The sequence below is a fragment of the Vanessa tameamea genome, chromosome 21, assembly GCF_037043105.1.
Source record: "Vanessa tameamea isolate UH-Manoa-2023 chromosome 21, ilVanTame1 primary haplotype, whole genome shotgun sequence".
NCBI lineage: Eukaryota > Metazoa > Arthropoda > Insecta > Lepidoptera > Nymphalidae > Vanessa > Vanessa tameamea.
Genome location: NC_087329.1, coordinates 689048 through 712037, shown reverse-complemented (window position 1 = coordinate 712037; position 22990 = coordinate 689048). Strand labels below are relative to the sequence as shown.

Below are 22990 nucleotides of genomic sequence, written 5' to 3'. Positions count from 1 at the left end.
TGTGATGCCATGGAGTCAGATGAAACAGAGGATCCGCTACCAGAGAACATTACATTTCCAGAATCAATCGATTCGAATCATCCAAATAAAAAGAGAAACAAAAGAGTTCAAGTAAACAACCAACAACCAGTACTAAACTAGAATCTGTTTTTTACTTATAATTAGGTTTTTTATTTATAAATCATATTTGTAAGTTAGACCATGTGGTTGGTTAAATAAACTTAAAAGGATGTACTTACTTAAAAAGTTTAACTCCTTTTATTTCAGCACTAACATAAAACGGATTTGAAGAAAAAAAGTCCATCACTGTGTATATATCAAAATTAGGCAAATTATCACTTTGTCCTTTGACAAAACCTTCTTCCATTATAGTAAAATAAAAACTAAACACTAATAAATAAAAAATAATAAAACGACTTTACGTTAAAAAACACGAAAAATACTTGAATGATTCGTTTCGTGGTGCGGTGATACCGAACAGGTCAAATGACGTCACAGGCGAATCGTAAACTATAGACGTTCCGTACTAAAATACGTAAACTTTAATAATCTATTTCTAAGTCATTTATTGATGGATTTCAAAAATTCTTTCAGTGATGGATTAGTTTTGATCTATATTTTAATACCATTACGTTGAATATAATATTAACAACATCATGAAACTTCCTCATTGCCCTTGGACATTGGCGCTGTAAGAAATATCAACCATAACCTTACATTGCCAATGTGCCACTACTCTTCAGAACTGAGTCACCCCCCTCTTGCCTATAGCTACATTAGCTAATTCACCTTTTAAGGAACACAACAACAGTAAGGTATTGTTATTTGGCGGTAGGATACGTGATACTGATGATGTTTAATGGGTGGACTGGCTTCCGTAAAGCCCTACTAACAAGTTTGTCATCTAATACGTGTATTCTGCGTTATATACTTCAAGCAGTTTAGACTAAAGTTGAATGACTGTACAGCACCTCATACAGAAGTAAAGTAACAACCTATCCCCGTGTAATTCCCTACTCCTGAACAACCGTCTCCACTCCTTTTCAGAAGATCTCTGACCCTCGTCAGTTCATCGATTTTAGGTCGATTTTTGAATATTTCCTTAATCTTTCATAAAGGAAATAGCACTATAATTTGAATCTCGCTAATATACAATTTTTTTAAATCATATATGTGCTGCAAGTGGAAAGTTGTCCTTAGACGCTTAGCTTATAAAATCCACTAAATCGCTCGAAAACAAGTACGACTCAAGTTCTCACGGTCTTCGTAAAATTTCTAATCTCTACCAGGACATTAGAAATTTTACAAAATATATTAGTACCAATTATATAACTACGTACATAACATTGCTTTACTTAAAACAAAATTATGATCAACATGATTATATATTATTATTATTATTTTTTTACCCTCTCCTTAAACTCTGAACCGAGCCAGTAAATACTAGTTTTTCAATCGAGAGATTCTTAGTAGCATCCCGGTGTCCCAAGCTAGGACTGTTTAGTCTCTTGTGCCTAAAGGAGTGGTCCTCCATCTGCTCATTATTTACCTTCAGGAGTGCTTCCGTTATCACCGGACTATGATAGTGTAAGTTAAGTTAAGTGATAGTGCAAGTATCTCTTCGCGCAGCGCGGAATTATTAATTTAAAAGCGTCCATAATCGAAAAATAAAACATACGAAATCAACTTTGACATTGTATTAAGCTAACATTGGAAATTTACCTCGTGAAGATAAAAGTATTGAATGTTCTGATGAATAATCCGTTATCATTACCAATTAGTTATTTGTATATTTGTTTAATTTATAGTTTGTTTGAGTTATATATTTATGATATGTTTAAGTTATATAACACTATAGATCATTAATGTCTTATGTCTCACGCGGAGTACATAAAAGTAAAACATCTTAAATGATCTAAGTGACGCAATATAAAAAGTAACCTGTATTTCCACTTGGTTAAGACTGATTTTAGTGTTCTAAAACTATAGGCATAGTTTTAAATGTGTGTGTTGTGTGCAGTGAAGTGTTAAGAGAAACCCTTACCATCCTCACTACTACCAATATACTATTAAATTTAAAGTTACATAATTACATGCTCATATTTAGGGAGGGGAGCGGGGCTAGATTATAATTATTCTAATGACAGAATAATCAATGAATTTGTTTTACAATAAAACACATTCGCAAAAACAAAAACTAAACAACTACAAAAAAGTAAGCCGAACTCATTTGTATGTTTAGAGAATTGAATCAAGACTGCGACCACCGTCTCTTGTTTTCAAAGAATCACTAATGTTATGATTTTCCCCTCCAGTTAAGCGTAAACCTCGTGTTGGAAGGAAATGACAATAGCCCATTAAATAAGTGGTAAGAATCGAACCTGCGACTTTCACATATCCACGTGAACCGCTCGACTCGTATTATGTATAATTTTACAACAATAAGTTAAATTCTATTTACTGTTATAAGCTAGTGGATAAAGATATACTGCTAATGTAAAATAAGGAGTGATTTGTTGCCACAGCACAAAAAATACAAAATCAAAGATTCAAAATCAAAATATACTTTATTCAAGTAGGCTTTTAAAAGCACTTGTAAATCGTCATTTTACAAACTATAATTCAGTACACCAAGTAACTGAGAAGTTCAGAGGTTCAGTACTGCGATTCTATAAGAATTAACTTCGTATCTCACTCGTGAAATGTTGACAGGTGACTTACATTGATACGACATTTCGATACGTAAATCCTATCAATGTTATTAGGCACACTAAATAATACAGACACCACGATTATACTAGTAAAAGTAACCTAACTGGTTTCCTCGTTGGCTTAGTTGCTAGCCTATATAGCTGCCGACCAAGGGAGTTCAAGTCTTGACTCGATAGAATTTATCATGGCACTATAAACCCAGACCATTCTCTAGATTTAATCTCATGTCTCTAAAAACACTTAAAGCTCGGAGTCTGATCTCTTCGGTCGCGTATAACCGTCTCACATACACTCACGTACATATACTAGTACTCTGTACATATATATATATATATTTCCTGCGCAAACAGTGCAGTTTAGATCTTCCGACGACGCCAAAATTCGGTCAAGAAGTCCTTATTCGCTTATATCAATATAAATATTATCTTTTGACACTTAAAATTTTATTACTGCTCAGGTATTCGATGTGCTCTCGGTGTTTTCCATTAAATCACGCAAGACGTTTAACTTGTGGTATGGCAACACGAAGTCGCTTGTAAGAGCCTACTTAAATAATGTACATATATCTTGATTCGTTACCTGTGATTGCAACGAGAAGTCATGATATTATATTATAAAATCAAATAAAATCAATTTTATTCAAGTAAACTACACAATGAAGCGAACCACCGTTTCGGAAACAGCTTCCAGCGAGGAGAAACGGCAAGAAACTCGCATAGTTGCTCTTTTCAAATAAGCAGATTTACAATGTTGTTTTTTTACAATAATTCGTGTCCTGTGATGGAACCCGAGTCTAAATCCAGGCGTTTTTTCTAAAAAGTATTCTTTTAATGAATAATAAGATTTATTTTTTAATTTAGTCTTAATAAACTTTTTAAATTTTGAATATATCCAAATTTCTAAAATTCAGGTTAAATGCAAAAGTAAAATCGGAAGTTACGCTGTGACGTCATAAATGTGACGTCATAAATGTATAAACTTAGACATCTTAGTTCAAGAATAAATGACGCGTGGAGGGGCTATTACGGTTAGGACATAGCATGTTGCTATAAAACATTTGTTGCGGATAGTTGATAAATGTTGCAGTCGACTAATCAGTACTATGGAGTATTACGCTACTGCATAGGTCCATTATATGATTTATAATTTTTTGATTTGATATCAATCCGCAACAAATATTTCATATTTGGTTATAGCATATAACCGTTACAGCAGCACAGGTTACTTATCAGACATACTACCGGCAAACAGCTATACATCTCTACAGGCATGTCCATGCCTTTGATGCATTTTCTCTTTGATTTGTGTTGGTTATTTTTGTGTGTGGCCATCATACCAATATACGTTTAAATTGTTTTTAATATAATTATCATTGTACATGGAAAATGGTTAAAAATATATATATATATATCCCGCTGAGTTTCTTTCGCCGGTTCTTCTCAGGTCCGAGGTGTTAAATTCCGAACCGGTGGTAGATTTTTGACAATCAATAAGCAAGTGTAAGCACTTCTATACTGAATAAAGATTTTTGACTTTTGACTTTGACTTTCTGGTATTGGTATTCCTGGCGACGTCTTTGACTCGGAATGGAAGGGACTCCCGAAGAGACAACAGAACTTATTATTGTTGTATTGAATGGTGAGTGAGCCAATTTAACTACAGACACAAAAGACATAACAACATCACAGTCCCCAGGGTTGGTGGTGCATTAGCGATGGTGACCACTTACCATAAGGTGGTCCATTAAACAAAATAACGTTTTCATGCACATGTAACAACACTTCAAAAAAAAAGAGGTCAAGATTCGATAACTTCACATTGTTAACAACGTGAAAGCAGGTTCGGAAATGACGCTGTGACATAATGCGTTACGTCAGCGTGTGCCGAATTGAGATGAGTGGTATTAAAAACAAACGATGACCTACAAACCGTTTACCTTTGATCTATAATATATATATAAAAAAAAATGCACCTCCCGATTTCGTACGGGTAACATTCATGCAAAGTCACGACCCCGACAAGAAATCCGCGACTAGATTTAAATATACTACGCAGTATATATTCTCCGTTTGATATGTTCTATCATAATATTTAAGTCCAATAGGTCGTACAACTTTGCAATATTAGTATTAAAACGCTATAAAAGTATAAACAACAGCTCATCAAAACAACATCTAATAAGATGAATCATTGTAAACATATATTGTTTTAATTTAAAAGAATACACCGCCTTCCGCTGTTTCGTTTCTGTGGTTACCAGCAACTTAATAATTTCCATGTCTTCATCACCAACGACGACTCTCTGAGTCACCAAACAAACTTTATGTAACACATATATATTTATATATTTAGGTATATGTAACCTTGCATAGAGAGAAAAGTCTTTACTATTTATAAGAAAACCATCTCTATACTGCTTTATTATTAGTAAGTCTGTTCGTTTATTTGTTACCTCATCACGACTAAGCAGTCGCAATTGACGGGAATATGAGATGACATAATAAACTATGTCGTGACGATTCAATAGAGATCAAAGAAATATTTAGATTTTAAAATAAATATGTTACGGATTCAGTCGTAGGTAACAACTAGTTTAAATATAAACTAGAACAGAAAAATAAAAAAGCATGCGACGTGTTCGGACGTAGTAAGTACTACAGTGACGTAACAGTTACGTAAGCTGTCACCCGCGCCGCGTGAGGCTGTGCTGTTACGAGTCGGTTAGCCGCGCTGTTTTGATTAGATACTAGCAGCCTGTTAAGCGTAGTTTTTACGTAATCCATATGAAATAAAATGAATCAGTACTTTCGTTTAATATAAATTAGATTTTAACAAAAGGGTGCTCTATGGAAATTTTAAATGTACAAAAATGTATTATCTTTACCAATTACACATAAAATACATCATGTTTATATTAATAGAAATTTCATTAACAGTATCTTTGTAAATATATATATATACACGGACAAAACAGATCATTATCGTATAACTCTATTTATCAAGCGATTATATCTTTTTTTTTGTACGTTTACCTAATAATACGTAAACGTTTATTATGCATTATATATATATTATACGAATATTTTATACGTTTACCTAAAAAAATAATATTGATTACGTTGGAATATCGAGCGCTGGACGATTGTTTAAAATGATACAATCGCAGATGATAAGCAAAACGGCAGATGGAGCGCGACGAACGGAAGCGACAAAAGCGAATACAGATTACTGGTAGTACGAAGCGACGCATTAACATTAACGGGATTCGTATTTCGCTTTTGTTGCTTCACTATAATATTATTATTATTTTTAAATAAAACATTTTAATAAATACACATAAATATATTAAAAAACAAGAAGTCATCATCGTGCTCCTGCCCTTATCCCAATTTTACTTGGGGTCGGCGTAGTATGTCTTCATCTTCCGCACTTCCCTGTCGGCGTCATCTCACAAGTAACATTCTTTCCAACCATATCGTCTTTCACACAATCCATCCATCGTTTCTTGGGTCTTCCCCTACCTCTATATCCATCCATATCAATTCTCAAAACCTTTCTCACAACATGGTCCTCATTCCTCCGCATAACATGCCCATACAATGATAAAAACAAGAAGTATACTTGCGTTTTACTATATCCACATACATGTGGTATGTATTAAATGTGTTAACTGGTTGTGTGTGTGTGTGCGTATGTTTAAGTATATAATATTTTACAGGTCGAGTACAGTCAATGTAAATATAATACATTTTCTATTTACCAATTCATAATAAGATCGTTAGTGACACGTTTCCGTAAAACACCATTCTAAAATATGTAATTTTAGCCGATCGCGTAAGCACATACATCACACTGTTACATCACGATCACTTTCTAACCTTTATAAACATCTAGTGCATAAAACGATTACCAGTAATACAATGAGATTGTCAATTTTCATCGAATTCTAGAAAGGAGGTTCTATCATCGGCGCGTAAGGCTTTTTGTTACTGGTACAACTTAGGTGTTTTATGCTATTCATATATCTTATTTTATACTTTATTGTACACCAGAAAGTTAAAAAAATAAATCGAGAAGATGGATACAGCGTATATAGAATTTAGAATTAGAATTAAAATTTAGAAATTTTGGCGAATTTTCTTGGTGGTAGGGATTTGTGCAAGCCCGTTCGTAGGTACCACCCACTCATCAGATATTCTACCGCCAAACAGTAGTACTTAGTATAATATTATTGTGTTCCGGTTTGACCGGAGGCCAGTATAACTACAGGCACAAGGGACATAACATCTTAGCTCCCAAGGTTGGTGGCGCATTGGTGTGTAAGGAATGGTTAATATTTCTTACAACGCCAGCGTCTATGGGCGGTGGTGACCACTTACCATCAGGTGGCCCATTTGCTCGTTCGCCTACCGATAACATAAAAAAAGACTTTATAGCTACATAGCGATCTCTTCCAGGCAAACAACGGTGTAGATAACTCACGGGATGTGACGTCATATTCTTTCCATATGAGCTGCAGTTACAAGTGTCTCTTAGTGTTTACAGCGCCCTTAACTTCTCTTATTAAGGGATGGTGGAGTTCATATCGATCTGCTGTCCGGTTTTGCGGAGATAACTTGTACATTAAACAGAATTTTAACGTATATACCGGTAAGTTGCCGTGGATTCGTTGATTTTCATAATCACTTGGGCCTCGTGCCTGGTGAGTACCAGATCATATATTCTACCGACAAATAACATTACTGTGCATAGTTGTGGTCCAGTTTGAATGTGAATCAGTGTAACTACAGGCACGAGGGACATAACATCTCAGTTCCCGCGCTTGACGATCCACGGCTATGTGTGAAATATTTATTTAAAACAATTCATTCGTCACTCAATTTAATTAGGTTTCTTTAAAATAAATTAAGAAAAAAAGATTGCTAACATACAAGTACCACAGAATTATCATGTGTTTATAATAGTGTTTATAAATCGGCGGCGACAGCAAACAAAGTGGGGGAAACAGTGTGTGCCCGATGAAAGTCCGTGACAAGTCTACCGAACCTAATGGACCAACATTGGGAAGTAATCTCCAAATCTTCTCCACAAAGAGGTGAAAAGACCGTGCGTTTGGACGTCTACCAGCTAGCATATTGTCACATGCTTTGATAGCTAAAGACCTACAATTGGATGAAAACGTTCGATATAAACAAATACGTCCTCTGCGTATTGTTACATTACATTAGCAGCCTGTAAATTTCCCACTGCTGGGCTAAAGCCTCCTCTCCCATTGAGGAGAAGGTTTTGGAGCATATTGTTGGTGGAATACACATGCAGGTTTCGTTGCGATGTTTTCCTTCACCGCCGAGCACGAGATGGATTGTAAACACAAATTAAGCACGTGAAATTTCAGTGGTGCTTGCCTGGGTTTGAACCCGAAATCATCGGTTAAGATGCACGCGTTCTAACCACTGGATCATCTCGGCTCGTATGTACGTATTGTTGTGTTCGGATAATTGATAGATATTCGCAAACACGCTACGCCGAGCGGAAGTGTCCCCAAAAAAAAACAACGCTAATAACCAATCATAGCAGCGAAACAGCTGTCACGTCCATGGGTCGAGAAAGTTACTCAAAATTAAACTACAATTTTCATTAAACAGCCGTAACAATATAATACGAGTAATTTCCTATGTAAGTATCAACATTACGTTTGGAACTTTTTCCGACACAATCGTGTCACACGTCAAGGAAAATAACCATTCGTGTTGAATAGCTTCAACTTTCAACTTAAGTTTTTATTACATTACTTATAAATTCATTACGAAGTGTTTATTTGTGACTAGTTGTCGCCCGCGGCTTCGATCGCGTTTTAGGTACTGAGTACTGCTGTTTGGCGATAAAATATCTGATGAGTGGGTATACTCAGTATTGTTGTGTTCCGGTTTGAAGGGTGAGTGAGCCAGTGTAACTACAGGCACAAGGGACATAACATCTTAGTTCCCAAGGTTGGTGGCGCATTGGTGATGTAAGGAATGGTTAATATTTCTTACAGCCGTTGTCTATGGGCGGTGGTGCCCACTTACCATCAGGTGGCCCATTTGCTCGTCCGCCTATCGATACCATAAAAAAAAAACCTACTCAGACGGGCTTGTACAAAGCCCTACCACCAAATGATATGTAATTAGTTCACTAGAACTTTCTACAACAATATCGTAGTCATTATTTTAATGGCTGAGGGCAGAAAGAGAGAAAAACAATAACAGAATCGTAACGCCAAACTTCTCTTGCAGCTTCATAACTCAAATATACGTGATTATTGAACTAAAACAACGATTTTACCATTAATTTTCACGTTCATTAAAACGAAAATAATTAAAACAATAATAAAGGAACACTCGACCCCAATTATATGAAATATTATATGTATGAATATTCTTTGATAAGCGATGTATAAACAACTCCTTCGTTCGGTAGTTCGCAATAATTTTAATGACGAGTTTTACTATCCCGAGTTTAATGGCATCGTAAATCTTTCGTGAAATTTAATTCCTTTTATCTCATAAATAATAAAGACAAGTATTTAAGCTGTGATTAATGTAAGGAGGTCGTATGGACGAGCCTTAATTCACATTAATAAAATGTACAATTAAAAAGTGTTAATTAATATAATTACACATTTACGGCGACAGTGGCCTTATTAGAGGCAAGTTAGACTAGCTACCTAACTAGTTTTCGCTTAAGTACAGAGACAGTCACTACTCCCGCATACTCGTAGTCCAAAGACTCAGTGCGACGGGATTCGACCGCAGCACCAATGGTTGTATTTCTATCATAAATATATTTTAGTTTTGTTTTTGAAGTGATAACTTCCTATGGGAGGGTAAACTGCTTCGTTACGTAACGCGTTACAGCGCCAGTCTGTCTGGCTTCAAATTTCATTTTCAGTAATAAATAGTTCAAATTTGATTAGTTTATTTTAATGCCTCAGTTTTATTTAACGTTTGGATTTATGACGTAAAAATCATTCGTTTTTTGGATAACATTTGATGCCATAAAATATATAGCTATAATGTAAAATTTAAATATAATTTTAGCAATTAAAAACAAAATAGTCTCTTCAAAGCAGCCATACTCGTAACCTGAAAAGTTCCACTTACTTGAGTCAGGCCGAGCCGGTAGCTCGTGACGTCCAAGTCCAGCGCGAGGAGCATGTCGTCCACGACCTGGCGGTCCGACAGAGCCGCTGTTTGTTGGGTGTCCGCGTTTTCACTTTCCGATGTCGCCAACAAGCGATATCTGTTTAAACGTACATATTGTAAAAGATCAGGCTCGAAGGACCAACTTTAATAACATTCACTCATTCGTGTTTTTGTTATATAGGAATGTTTTATTGTTTTATTAAAGGACACATTTAAGTACCAACAGGTACAATCTTCAAAACATACTGTATTCAGTTAGCTCTGACAAGTCTTTTGAATCTGTAATATAAAACGACACGAGAATGTATTGGTTGGTGGACAGACACATCGGCCACCTCACCACAAGGTAAGTGGTCACCACCGCTCATAAACATTGATATAACGAAATACTACCCTTACATCATCAATGCGCCACCAATTTTGAGGCGTAAGATATACTTCTTTGTGACCAGTACACTGATTCACATACCCTTCCAACCAGAACATAACACATACTAAATATTGTTTTTTGGCGGTAGATCTAGTATCTGATGAATAAGTGCTACCTAGCCAGATGAGCTTGTTTATTATCTATATCATCTTTTAGTTTAATGTATATTTAAACGTTAAAATGTCCGCAGAACAGCTCAGCGCCGTGTCGTAAAGATTAAAGGCCGGCTATGTGAAAGTGGGTGCTATAATTCTGACTTCTATATTGCATTAACTTAGCACTTTCTTTTTTTTATAAATATAAATAAATAATAATAAATAAATAAATATATTGGACAACATCACATACATTACTCTGATCCCAATGTGAGTAGCTAAAGCACTTGTGTTATGGAAATCAGAAGTAACGACGGCACCACAAACACCCAGACCCAAGACAACATAGAAAACTAATGAACTTTTTCTACATCGACTCGGCCGGGGATCGAACCCGGGACCTCGGAGTGGCGTACCCATGAAAATCGGTGTACACACTACTCGACCACGGAGGTCGTCAGCACTTAGTCGAGAGAAATATTTACGTTTTCAATGACAAAAATATATAGCTAGCATTTCTTGTTAAATACTTATATATATATATTTTTAAGATTTTCCATTAATTATTTAATAATTTATTATAAAAACGGAACAATAAACTTTACCTTCTAGCGAATTCCGAAAGAGGCATATGTTCGGGGAATCCTTGTTTATACAATCTCGCCGAGTCGAGCAACTGGAACCCACGGAACTGAAAACAAAATATTATTTACAATCGACACACGAGACGAGCGGTCGCCAGCGAGCGGCGGGGCCGACCTGCGAGCGCAGCAGCGGCACGTTGACGTCGTCGGCGTCGGGCGGCGCGGCCAGCACGCAGCACACGAACTGCACGCCGCCCGCGCCGCAGCGCCGCAGCGAGTCCACCAGCCCGTCCGCCACGAACTTGGCCTGCAGCGCCGTCGAGCGCCGCTTCATGCCCGCCGTGCCTGCGGACGCGGACCTTGCGATGGGTTCGAGCACGGATTCGAAATCGAAGTTTTGATTGACCAGTGCAACGGTTACCTGCTTATCATTTAACACATCCAAAAATACATTTAAATACAAATGATCACAATCAAAATATACTTTATGAAAGTAGGCTTTTGAGTGGGGTTGTAGATTCTACCCAGAACAATCGACAAGAAACTAAGAAACGGTTTAATACAAAATTACCAAAAAAAATTGCGGTCATTGAAACTACAAACTCCTTCCAAATATCCACTCGCTATCATCACAAGCAATGAACTCTACCCCATTAGCTTCACAGAGAGAACTTGAGCTGCGTCATATATCTTTCCATATTACCCGTGATTACAACAACATTGTACACAAAACTAGCACCAAATTACAACGTATCTTTGAAAATGTTTTGCTACTTAAATGTATGTTTGAGTGCGGCTCGAATCGAAGTAGCTCACAAACGAATGAAACAGTGACTGATGATAAGTGATTCGAACATTCATGGGTGCTACATAAGAGCATCGAACTCCTCAGTGGGTCACACTCTCTTACCGGAGTTGAGGGACCGCCGGATAATTGACTGCCGACAGAATGGTGAGATCTCGCCTATAATTAAAAATAACATAAACTCTATATTCCTCTCGAAGAAATGTGAGGATGGTTCTCGTAGTCGATCATTCCAGTGCTGCGCGGCGAGGGGCTGCGACACTTACCCGAGGTGAGCGTGCGGCGGATGGAGGAGGCGCGGCGCAGCGTGGCGCCCTCCGCCGCGCCCGCGCCGCCGCGCGCCCACGCGCACGCGCGGCACAGCTCCTCGCTGGGCAGGAGGGGGGGGGGGCATTATGAAGTCACAACAGATCGAGACGGGAACCTTCTTAACTACATAGTCTCAAAATTTCCCAAGGTGCTAAATTTTCATAGCGACACTTACGGCCAGTGGCAATACAAAATCATGATGGTTCATTAAAATTCCCAATTATTTTATATCTCTAGCATACATATTATAGTTACATATAAGTATAATATGACTTAGTGTCGTTGGAAGAATAAAAGCACATACTTCTGACTTTCCTGGAGGAGCGTGTGAGCTTTCTTTATAACGGGATTTTCCCGACTCGCCTTCACCCACCCGGTGACATCGTATAGTACAGGATTCGTTCCCTGCAAGAAGCAAAGTGTTGAAAACGCGAATATCTTAAACTATCAACTTACAATAAGAAATCGGACTAGGTACCCAATTGATCACCTGATGGTGAATGAGACCAAGCTGCCCATTCTCTGCCTATAGGTTTTTGGTAAATAATAATAATAAAAGTACTTCTAAACGGGTTGACCGAAAATCCCAAAATAAGCGACTGTCGATATCCACTAAACAAGCTAACATAAAAAAATATATATTGAAATCAAATAAACTTTAAAGGACTTTTACTTGTCGCATTAAGCAGTCGTTGTCGTTGTTAATTTTTTTGTTCTGTTATATCTCCTTTTTTTTTTTTTTTTTTATTATATATATTTTATGTATTTATTTATGTAAATATTTATTATAGTATATATTTATATTATATATATTTATTGTTATCTGTGTATTGTGTTAACATTTTTATATTATGTATGTATTTTATTTTGACTTAAATTAGTGTACCCTTCCCATATATGTAAATACTATGATCCTCTGCCCAAAGGTTGCCTGGAAGAGATCGCTGCTGAGCGATAAGGCCGCCTGTTGCACCTCATGCAACTTTTTGTTTCAATATTGTAATTTTTAGTTTTAAGTTTGGGTGCAATAAAGTATAAATAAATAAATAAATAAACTGTACTCGTTCCATACCTGTAAATGTTGGAGAATAAACTGTCGGTTGTGCGGAGCTTTCTTGATGAGGTAGTGCGTTTGGTGCGGAGCGCCGTAGTGCGCCATCACGCGCTCCAGGAACGTGTCGTCCGACGAGCCGGGGTACATGGACTCCTCGTCCAGGAGCCTTTGCAACCAAACATACATGACTACATTTAGTCCTCTTTAATTGGCTAAGAGAACATTAAATAGTCGAATTACGGTCAATAACAAAATCAATAAATAGAAATTGGCGTAACTTACATCAGGTAGTAACTGCAAAGAAAAGAGACCATTATAAAATTTATTAATTTTGTCCATAGTAATAATCGCTCACCACAAGAGACCTCGGCGATCGCAATCACGTAAGTCGGCTTGCGAACTGCGCACGATCGTATTCTGCGGCGACCTGTCTAGTAGGTCCACCATTGGTCCCGGATTGACTGTCTCTGATAGCCAGTCTGTGAACAAGTTATAATTAATAATCTTTCCGTTTACTTTTTTTTAAAAATGATTTGACAAAACGAGTCATATATTTCGTATGTTTCGAATAATTAAATCACCTTCTTCGGAACCGTCGTCGAGCGTGATGCCCTCCTGAGCGTATCGCTCCCGGGGAGCCACCAGCATGGCTTCGTGGAACACGGCTTGGAGGCGCTCCTTCAGAGAACAGGTCTTATTTAGATAACTTTTATATTATATAATTACAAATAAAGCACGGTAAATATTGTATTGGTATTTTTTTTTATTTATATTGTAATTAAACCACTCATGAGGTTTTTTTTTCATATTTTATGAATCTGTTCCTTTTTTTTAAATATGATCCTAACTCGTCTGCTAAAAAAGCAACAAAGAATCGCATCAGCAATACACTGGGAACAGGAGGGACGGCATCGACTCGCCTGCAGATAGTTGGACAGCAGCTTGGACAGCGGGGCGCCGCTCTGCTGGCCGGCGCACATCGGGTTGTCGGCGCCCGGGGAGTCCAGCAGCAGCAGCGACGCCGCCACGCGCGCGCTCGTCGCCAGCGACCTGCGGCCACGCGGTCGCTCAGCGCCGGCGCCCGGCCCGGCTGCCGGGCGCCGGCGCCGGCACACCTACCTGTTCACGAGCCCGCACACGACGTTGAACGCCTCGCCGTACAGCCCCGCGACGAAGGCGTCCAGCGCGTCCGACCCCGGCGCCTCCTTCTCGTTCGACGGCGACGGAGTTCTGGCGGGGAGGAGAGGCGTCAGAGGCGTCAGAGGCGTTGGAGGAGTCGTTGAAGTAAATCGTTCGAACGTCGAGCCGCAGTCACCTGAGCGCGGCGGGCGGCGCGTCGGGCGCGGCGGGCGCGGCGCCCAGGCCGGCGCGCGCCAGCTCGTCCCTGTCGACGGCCAGCAGGCGCGCGGCGCGGCCGGCGGCGCCGGTGCTCGCGAACTGGTACTTCAGCCCCGAGCCCGCGTTCGCTGCACGCGAGCGTAGTGGAAAAAGGATATATGCGATCGATATCAACGGTCGCTTCATTTTTACGACATCAACATTAAAGCGAACTTCGAATGATAAGGTAAATAGAAATTATAAAACAAAACCGCCGCGCTACCTCGCACGACTCCAGCCCATCCCAAATGGCAGACGGCCGCCAGAATCTTCCAAATGGCCATCTGTTCCTGTTCGGTGAGACCCAGGAACTGCATGGCCTCCTTCAGAGCCGAGAACTCGGCCGGCGCGTCCGCTTTCTCGTTGGAGCTGACGTAAGGATTGGGGGCGCTCACGGGGGCCTGGTCCAGGAGCAGCTCCCGACGCAGGCGACCATCGCATCCGTGGAAGAGACTAGACGGATAAATATTGATTATTAATTTATTTCAAACTAATAACAATGTTTAATAACGATTACATTATTATATTCCATAAAAAGCGACAGAAAATTTAACCGGATGAACAATACCTGAAATAACATGACCCAACCAAAAATGTATACACGATACACACACAGAACACAAGAATCAAATGATTAGTCTAAATTTATAATGGATAAAACTGTTGAGCGCAGATTCTTATCAAATAACGTTAAATAATAAAACCTCTGAAACGCTCCACTTCCACTAGTATAAGTTCTATGTGTATGGGGTGGTATACCATTACAAAAATCTTCTCCCCTTTTATTAGTACAGATAGTGGAGCCAGAGTTGAGGGCAGTGATGGGCACGTGAAACGTGCAGTTTCAAACCGCATGCGCTCGCGCATTAGAGCACAGAGCGGTGGAATAAGCTACAAACCTGCTCTTTGGGTGATATTACGACATTTACAGGATATTATAACTTTGCTCGTCGCTTAATCAACTTTCATGGATCGCATAGGTGCCAATAAAGCACGATCGAAAACAACTTTTTACCTATAAATTTATAATTAAAAGTAGTATTTAGTACGAGTGAGGCCCTTACGTGTGCAGCGCTCTGAGCGCGGCCTGGTCGGGCTTGAGGTCGGGCAGCAGCACCTGCACCGACGCCGACACCAGCGCGCCGCCGCCGTCGAAGTCCAGCGACGTCAGCGACACGAAGCGAGACGCGTGCGGGTTCGAACCCGTCCTGGAAAAACCGAAGAAATATTTTAAGAATTAGTCAGAAATTTCAAAGTATTATTTCATTAGAGTTTATAATATTATTTTAATAGTATTATAATACTGAATGTTATTTTTCTTACTACAACCAAAACCATCGTTATATTGTAAAGGTCGAATTTATATTTGCGATTATTAAATATAACTTTATATTTGTATCATCACAAATAAAAATATATTTTTTAACATAACGAAATCTTTAGAAAAGAGTATTTTTTTAATATTTTTCAATTATCCATCGCACGTATACTCACCGACTCGATCCAAAAGCGTGCAAGACGTCAAACGCTGCGTCCAAACGTTCAGGAGTCAGCTTGGAACCTTGAGCCGGGTACGCACTCGCCAAGTACCACACGCAGTGTCGCATAGCCGAGGTTTTACCGGAGCCAGACCTGAGACAACATTTATTCCGATTAGTGTACGGTTGACAAGACATTAAACAAACTCGACCCAATAAAAAAAAAATGTTATCTTCCTAAGGGCAATTACGATTCGCCCACGCCCAATTAAACATTTGTCAATGACGAATCGATGGCTAACTTTTTAAAACGGTCTCTTTGGTTGGTCCAAAGTTAGCCAACTATTATAAATTATCAGATCATTGTAATTGACGACTCGAGTTCAACTTTGGAGTATATGTTCCGCCTAGTGACATAAAGAGACCGTGTCTTCGTATCGTAATTTCTTGGAAAGTTTTCGTACAGTCTAGCGGAAAAAGGGGTTATTAGTAATTTATTTTAAATGGCATATTGTTTAGAAAACTTTAATAGTTCATCTTTATTTATTTCAAGAAAGTAGAGAGTACAATATGTCAGCCGTAGTACAAATAAATTACAATGTCATCAAACGCGCCGCATCAAATCGCATTTACATACTGTAAAGGAAATTAAAGTACCAAAATTATATTTACAATCTATATTTGAAGGCGCAAAGTTCATATCGCGATACGCTCTACCTATGGGGCGGCATAGAATTGGAGCCAACTCTGTTCCTTAGCATAAGAATTCGCGATGCGAAGTATAACATTACCTGACACCGTACTAACTGAGATGTTTATTTAGGACGTATGCCTCATCTATTTAAAAAATCTTATTTAAAGCAATCTAAGCAGAAATATTAATATCGAATTTTTAATATCATATTTTTTGAATTTGAAATCGAACTGAACGACACAACCTTGAAAACATCAAAAAGCTTTATACAATTAATCTTAATTGCGTTTTGAAGAAACAAGTTAGCTAGACAATAGTAATAAACTTATAATTTATTCATGAATTCGTATTCACATTCTATTTTGTTATCAATAAACATAAAAAAATAAAATCTAGTTTGTTACAAGACATTAACATATTATACGCACCAATCGGCAATATTTTTAACATTCATTTTATCAATATATCCCCTGTATATCGAATATAACTTGTAATTAAATCGATTAAATTCAATACGTTAGTCAGTCGCCCTGTATGCGATAGATTTCAAAACCAAAGTTTATTTTTTATTTATTTTGGTTCACTAACAATCACTTACACCGAAATATAAAGAGAAAAAAAAACATACTTCATAAAATAATATTAAAATTAAAATAAGGTTAAATAAATAATATATATATATATATATTAATCGTAATTTACCGTTTAAATATAAATGGGTAAAGGGTGAGCGAGTAGTAATGATTAAATAGTATTCATATTACTCGTAAAGATCGCTTGTGAATAAGTGTTTACTTCCATAGCAAACAGCTGATTCAAATCAAATCAAAATATACTTTATTCGAGTAGGCTTTCACAAGCACTTTTGAATCGTCATTTAACAAACTATTTAAAGTAAAGCCACCACCGGTTCGGATTGTAAGTTAATAGGTAATAATGTAATGTAGTTAAATACAATTATATATATGTATATACGTATGTTACGTCTCCTGTCTGGAAGTCAACAAGCATTAACTCCACGCTTTTTTATCATCTATATAACCTTGTATCGAATCATATGCCTTCTTTACCAATGTATTTTTTAACAAATGAGTTGAATCTATGAAACGGCAAAGTTAAAAATGTCTGCGGAATTCTATTATAGAATTCGTATGAATTCATTTATAAATTATATTAAATTCGTTTTCATAATTTAAATTAAATACAAAAACAAACTCAAATTTTCAATAGAAAAAGAGCACGAAAAATTCGCGCCAAAAAGTAAACAAACCAAACACTGGCTTCATTAACGGTCAATTCAGTCCCTGATTGACAATTGATTATATAATTCCTGGCAGTATTTGTCATTGGATCATATTAACGAAGATTTTTTATCATATTGCAACACTGGTTGCATGCTATTCAAATTAACAGAGTAACTTTGTTTGTTTTACAATCGATTCGAAAGGTTGAAGTTATTTATAGAGCGTTACAACTTGTATTAATGACGTCTTAATCTATTTATAATTAAACAATTCCTTATCCTCCATGATTACGCGAGGCGCCTTGAATTGCAAAACGCTTAGGTGATAGAATGTTACTATTAAATATGTACACCTGTTGTACCTTAAGTACTCTTAAGTACTTGCCTTTGTCTTGAAATTATATATGTATTTTTTTAAAATAAATTGTTACATTGTTAATTTTTGGTGAACTTTTTTTTATGATATAAGTAAATGGACGGTGGAATGGGCCACCTGATGGTGGTGGTCACCATCGCCAATGCGCCACCACGCTTGGGAACTAAGATGTCATATGCCTGTAGTTGCTGGTTCACTCTTCAAGCCGGAACACGACATTACAAAGATTAGCAGTAGTATATCTGATGAGCGTGTACCAACCCATACAGGCACAAGCCGTACCACCAAATACCCTCACACATTCGCCAGTGATAACGCCAGTGGCCTTTATGTAGAAATCCATCCTCGTCTGCTATAATTAAAACTACTAATAAAAAATGTCTATTTCACTAGTTTAAAGTCGCTATTAAATCTTGAGAGTTCCCTAAAATGAACCCTTATTTAACAGGTAATAAAATCGCCCCTCCACAATGCTTACGGCGAGTCAGCCTAGCTGATGTAAACATCATTCTTACTTATCCTGCCTGAGAATTGACTCAACCGCTGAGCAATCCCTGCCAGGATCTCTTGCCTTTGATTATGTCCATCACCACAGCTTGGAACGAGATTATTTGAGAGGTAGACACAACGGAGTTCTTCGGAATCTCACGAAAACCACACTCACCTCCCTAGGAACACAACAGCGCGATCACGCCTGGAGGCCAGCATGGATCGGTGAGCTGATTGGGCCGCGGCGAAAACGTGCGGCGGCATGTCATCCATGCGACAACCTCGGAACATGGCCGCCACCTGAAACATAAAATACCTAAATTATATCTGACCATGAATGGCTATCAATTCTGGACGTATATTTAATGTATATTCGAGCAAGTCCATCTCAGGTAATAATTTAACGCTACGACTCTTAGGAACGATAATCATAGACGCCAACCAATCTGGCGAATTTTACTGGTACTTTGTCATTAAGTTACATTGTATATTTCCTACTGAGATTCATAAAAATCAATAAAAACTTAACGAGGCTTCAGGGCACGGCTAATTTATACTCATATTAATAAACTCAACAATGTATTTGAGTGCGCTGATCACAAATACAATAGATAAATAAATTGTATTTTTTTGCTGTCTTTACTCTGAGTTATCACACACACACTAAGACATCTTGTACGCACGAGTATCACTCACTCATAATTATACAAGCCTATAATTTAATGTAGAGGGGCGCACCTTCGTGAGTGAACAGATCTATATACGACATGATCTATTTTCATACACATATGTTCCTAAATAGGTTTATGAACCATCCATCTAAATGGATCATTTACGAGTATAATGAACCAAATTGTTGTTGGCTGGCTTTCCGGATTTTTTTTGGCCCAATTGCTCGCGAGCCATCACGTGGGATACGAACTGATACTATCGAAATAAAAAGTTCATTAACATATCTTACCTTCTCCGTATAGACAGGCGTGGTGCGCCTCGGCGGTCCGAGTACCAGGAGAGCATGACCAGCGCGGACGTGAGGTAAGGCGGCGGCGTAACGCGACCTCAGTACGTGCAGAGCGCCGCACTCGTTTAAACAGCGCAATGAGGCGATATCTTCACATCGCTCCAGTTGAGGGGGGTTAGCCTTTGGAAATTAAAAATTGCAAATAGATATTATTCTAAGCACCGCGACAGCACTTAACGGGTTAATTCCAAAACTGCATCAACATAAGTGTGTGTTAAGAATAAAAATAAATGTATATAGTCAATTTATCTCTTTTTTTTAAACTTTTTATTTAATCTTAATTTAATTTTAATTTAAATATTTTATTTAAACATACGAAATTGTAACCGGTAGTTGGTACCCGCAAGACAGGCTTGCCTAGTGCGGGACCACTGTATGTTTTGTGACTATGTAAACTTTTCATGTTAATAAATTTATTTTTATTTATTTTATTTTATTAACAAGACGAGTATAATATAGGCTTGGACTAACTTGAATCTATAAACAAAAGCGAAATACTGATTAATAACGAAATTTTAGAAACTGTAACATCTACAAATTTGAAACTTGGCAGGTCGGTTCCCTATAGTAACCTTATAGTTAGTAACTGTAGGGCGTAGACACACGCTAAGAACTGATTTTATCATCAGCTACTCTGCCGCCAAAGAGCAAGTATCGTTGTGTTTGCCAATGTCCGTGGGTGATTACCACTTACCAAAAGCTGGTCTCTTTGTAAGTCCACGTATACCAGTAACATTTTTTTTTTTATTTGAAATGTCTATCAAATACATACATCCTTAAACAAAAAACATAAAGAACATAAAATTATTGATTTACTTTGACATATAATGATGTATGTTTACGTTACTAGTTTTTATACGACCTCGAAGGTCAATATAAAATTTTAAAACATTTATAAGTTAATAATTTCTAAGCAAAGAGAACTCCTGTCCAGACCATATTTAAATTGTTATTTAAGTATGGTTTTATTGTAATAAAACGTACGTATTAATATTTAAATCAAAAATAATCTTGATTCACGTAGGCTTTTACGAGCACATTTCGACACTTACAATATTAGCCTAAAATAAGCAGATTTTTTACGAATACGATACGAATCGATGAGAACCTCAGTAGTTACCTGCATGTTCTTCAAAGATATGAAAAATAGAAATAAAATTTAACATGTCTGATATTTTTTTATATTCCTTTATTTTTAAACAAACTTTTGCGTCCAACTTTTTTAGTTTTTTTTTTTCTTTGTAATAACAATGATTTATTACTATACATCTATCAAACACTCGAATTACCTTTTCAAGGTCATCCTCATCAACGGTGATCACTTCGCCAGTCTGCAGAACCCGGACCTTGGCCCTGCCCGCGTCCGCGTCGCCTTCTCTGACCACCGCAGTGAAACCACCACGATGAGCTAACCACATATGACCAGCTTGCAGCCATTCCTTTTCGCATGCTAGTAGCTCCTCAGACTTTGCCTGGAAAGAAAAACATTGGAAGTTAATAATTAATTATAATAATTTATTTTATTTATAGATTTTCGAAACACCATCGGCATATTCACAAATTTTTAAGAAAAAGTAGGAAATAAATTCATGTACGGTGTGTTACAGCACTACAGGCGTTTACGTTATACATTTTAAATAACAAAAAACAAAAAAACAAAACACTACACTCCTACATTAATATATATTTAAAATAAAAACAAAAATGTGAAAGAACAAAAAATAATAATAAATTACTTCAAATTAAAAAAAAATAGAAATATAACAAAAAAAAAAATATCTTGACACTAATTGAGCAAAGAGTCTAATCTTTTCTGTCTATGGCTGTTATGGCTGTATATATCAATGTCATGAGAGGCGATATCATAGTAACCACTCATATATCGGATCATAGGCGAAAACTTCCCTACATTTGTACGGAATCTAGGAATAGCGAAGGTGCTTTGAATTGGGTGACCCGGAATCGTTCTTGGGATATTTCTATTCTTCTTATTTCTGTTCTTGGGATATTCTATTGAACCATGGACTAATTTATGCAGAAACATTAAGTCATGATTGGACCTACGCTTCTCCGGTGTGGCAAGTTTGAAGTGTTTCAATCGTGTATAATAGTCTGCACGATATGGGCAGCTTCTATCTTTATATGCCAAAAACTTTGTAAATCCTTTTTGAATTCTTTCTAGTCGAGTAACGTGAATTTTAGAAGTAAGATTCCATAGAGGTGAAGCATATTCAATAATACTACGGCTTAGTGAAGAATATAAAGTTAGAACGGCATAATAATAATAATAAATATTGTACAACATCACATACATTATACTCTGATCCCAATGTGAGTAGCTAAAGCACTTGTGTTATGGAAAATCAGATGTAACGACGGTACCACAAACACCCAGACCCAAGACAACATAGAAAACTAATGAACTTTTTCTACATCGACTCGGCCGGGAATCGAACCCGGGACCTCAGAGTAGCGTACCCATGAAAACAGGTGTACACACTACTCGACCACGGAGGTCGTTTATATATTTATTATGTATTTTCAATCTTAATTTATCTCAGTAAAAGAATTGAGCATTAAAAAGCTAAAATTAAATAGGAACAGGCACTCAAATCGATTCAAGGTGTATTATTTACTGAATAATAAGGAATTTTGTTTTATTTTTGTTAGCTACGATGTGATATATAAGTTAACAATGTCTTTGGGGACAAAATTCAATCATTCTAGGTTTAGGACCTCGTGGCTAAGGTAAATAAAAATATCTCTGCGAATTCCAAAGGAAACGCTATAAAAAAAAAATTACTCTATTAATGTTTTTTTTATCTCGCTAAAATAACGCGTTTATGCTTTTCGTCCACAGTAAGCAGGAATAATGTAAAACTCACCGGCGCCAACTACGCCGGATACCCACTAAAAAACCACACCCATTCTGTTTTTCCTGGTGGTGTCAAGGGATCGCTTGTGCATATCACCGTGCCGTATTCGATGTGCTGGTGGCTTAGTTCCCTTGTTCCTGTTTAACGTTGGGGCGCCTACGTGCTCAACACGCATCATAAGAGTCGTTTCTTGTTTCTACTACGTCTTAATATACCTACTTGATAATGTTAATCTTGACTATTAAAAAAATAATGGATAAAGC

General features: G+C 37.4%; 1 protein-coding gene across 3 annotated transcripts in view; it reads right to left on the bottom strand.

The window, feature by feature from the left end:
* Positions 1–22990, bottom strand: part of LOC113394841 (unconventional myosin-XVIIIa) — a 218739-nt gene that overhangs the window by 118663 nt on the left and 77086 nt on the right. For 2 of the 3 annotated variants that reach the window (XM_064218231.1, XM_064218233.1), the window contains 18 exons: positions 21141–21323; positions 19792–19971; positions 19006–19130; positions 16045–16182; positions 15615–15758; positions 14774–15003; positions 14489–14639; positions 14293–14403; positions 14094–14223; positions 13755–13851; positions 13529–13652; positions 13192–13339; positions 12424–12524; positions 12077–12180; positions 11916–11969; positions 11181–11350; positions 11027–11112; positions 9855–9993 (listed from right to left, as the gene is read on the bottom strand). In XM_064218231.1, coding sequence (XP_064074301.1) covers positions 9855–9993; positions 11027–11112; positions 11181–11350; positions 11916–11969; positions 12077–12180; positions 12424–12524; positions 13192–13339; positions 13529–13652; positions 13755–13851; positions 14094–14223; positions 14293–14403; positions 14489–14639; positions 14774–15003; positions 15615–15758; positions 16045–16182; positions 19006–19130; positions 19792–19971; positions 21141–21323 — 2415 coding nt within the window. The remainder of the gene's footprint in view (positions 1–9854; positions 9994–11026; positions 11113–11180; positions 11351–11915; positions 11970–12076; positions 12181–12423; positions 12525–13191; positions 13340–13528; positions 13653–13754; positions 13852–14093; positions 14224–14292; positions 14404–14488; positions 14640–14773; positions 15004–15614; positions 15759–16044; positions 16183–19005; positions 19131–19791; positions 19972–21140; positions 21324–22990) is intronic. The other variant, XM_064218232.1, reaches the window with a different exon arrangement.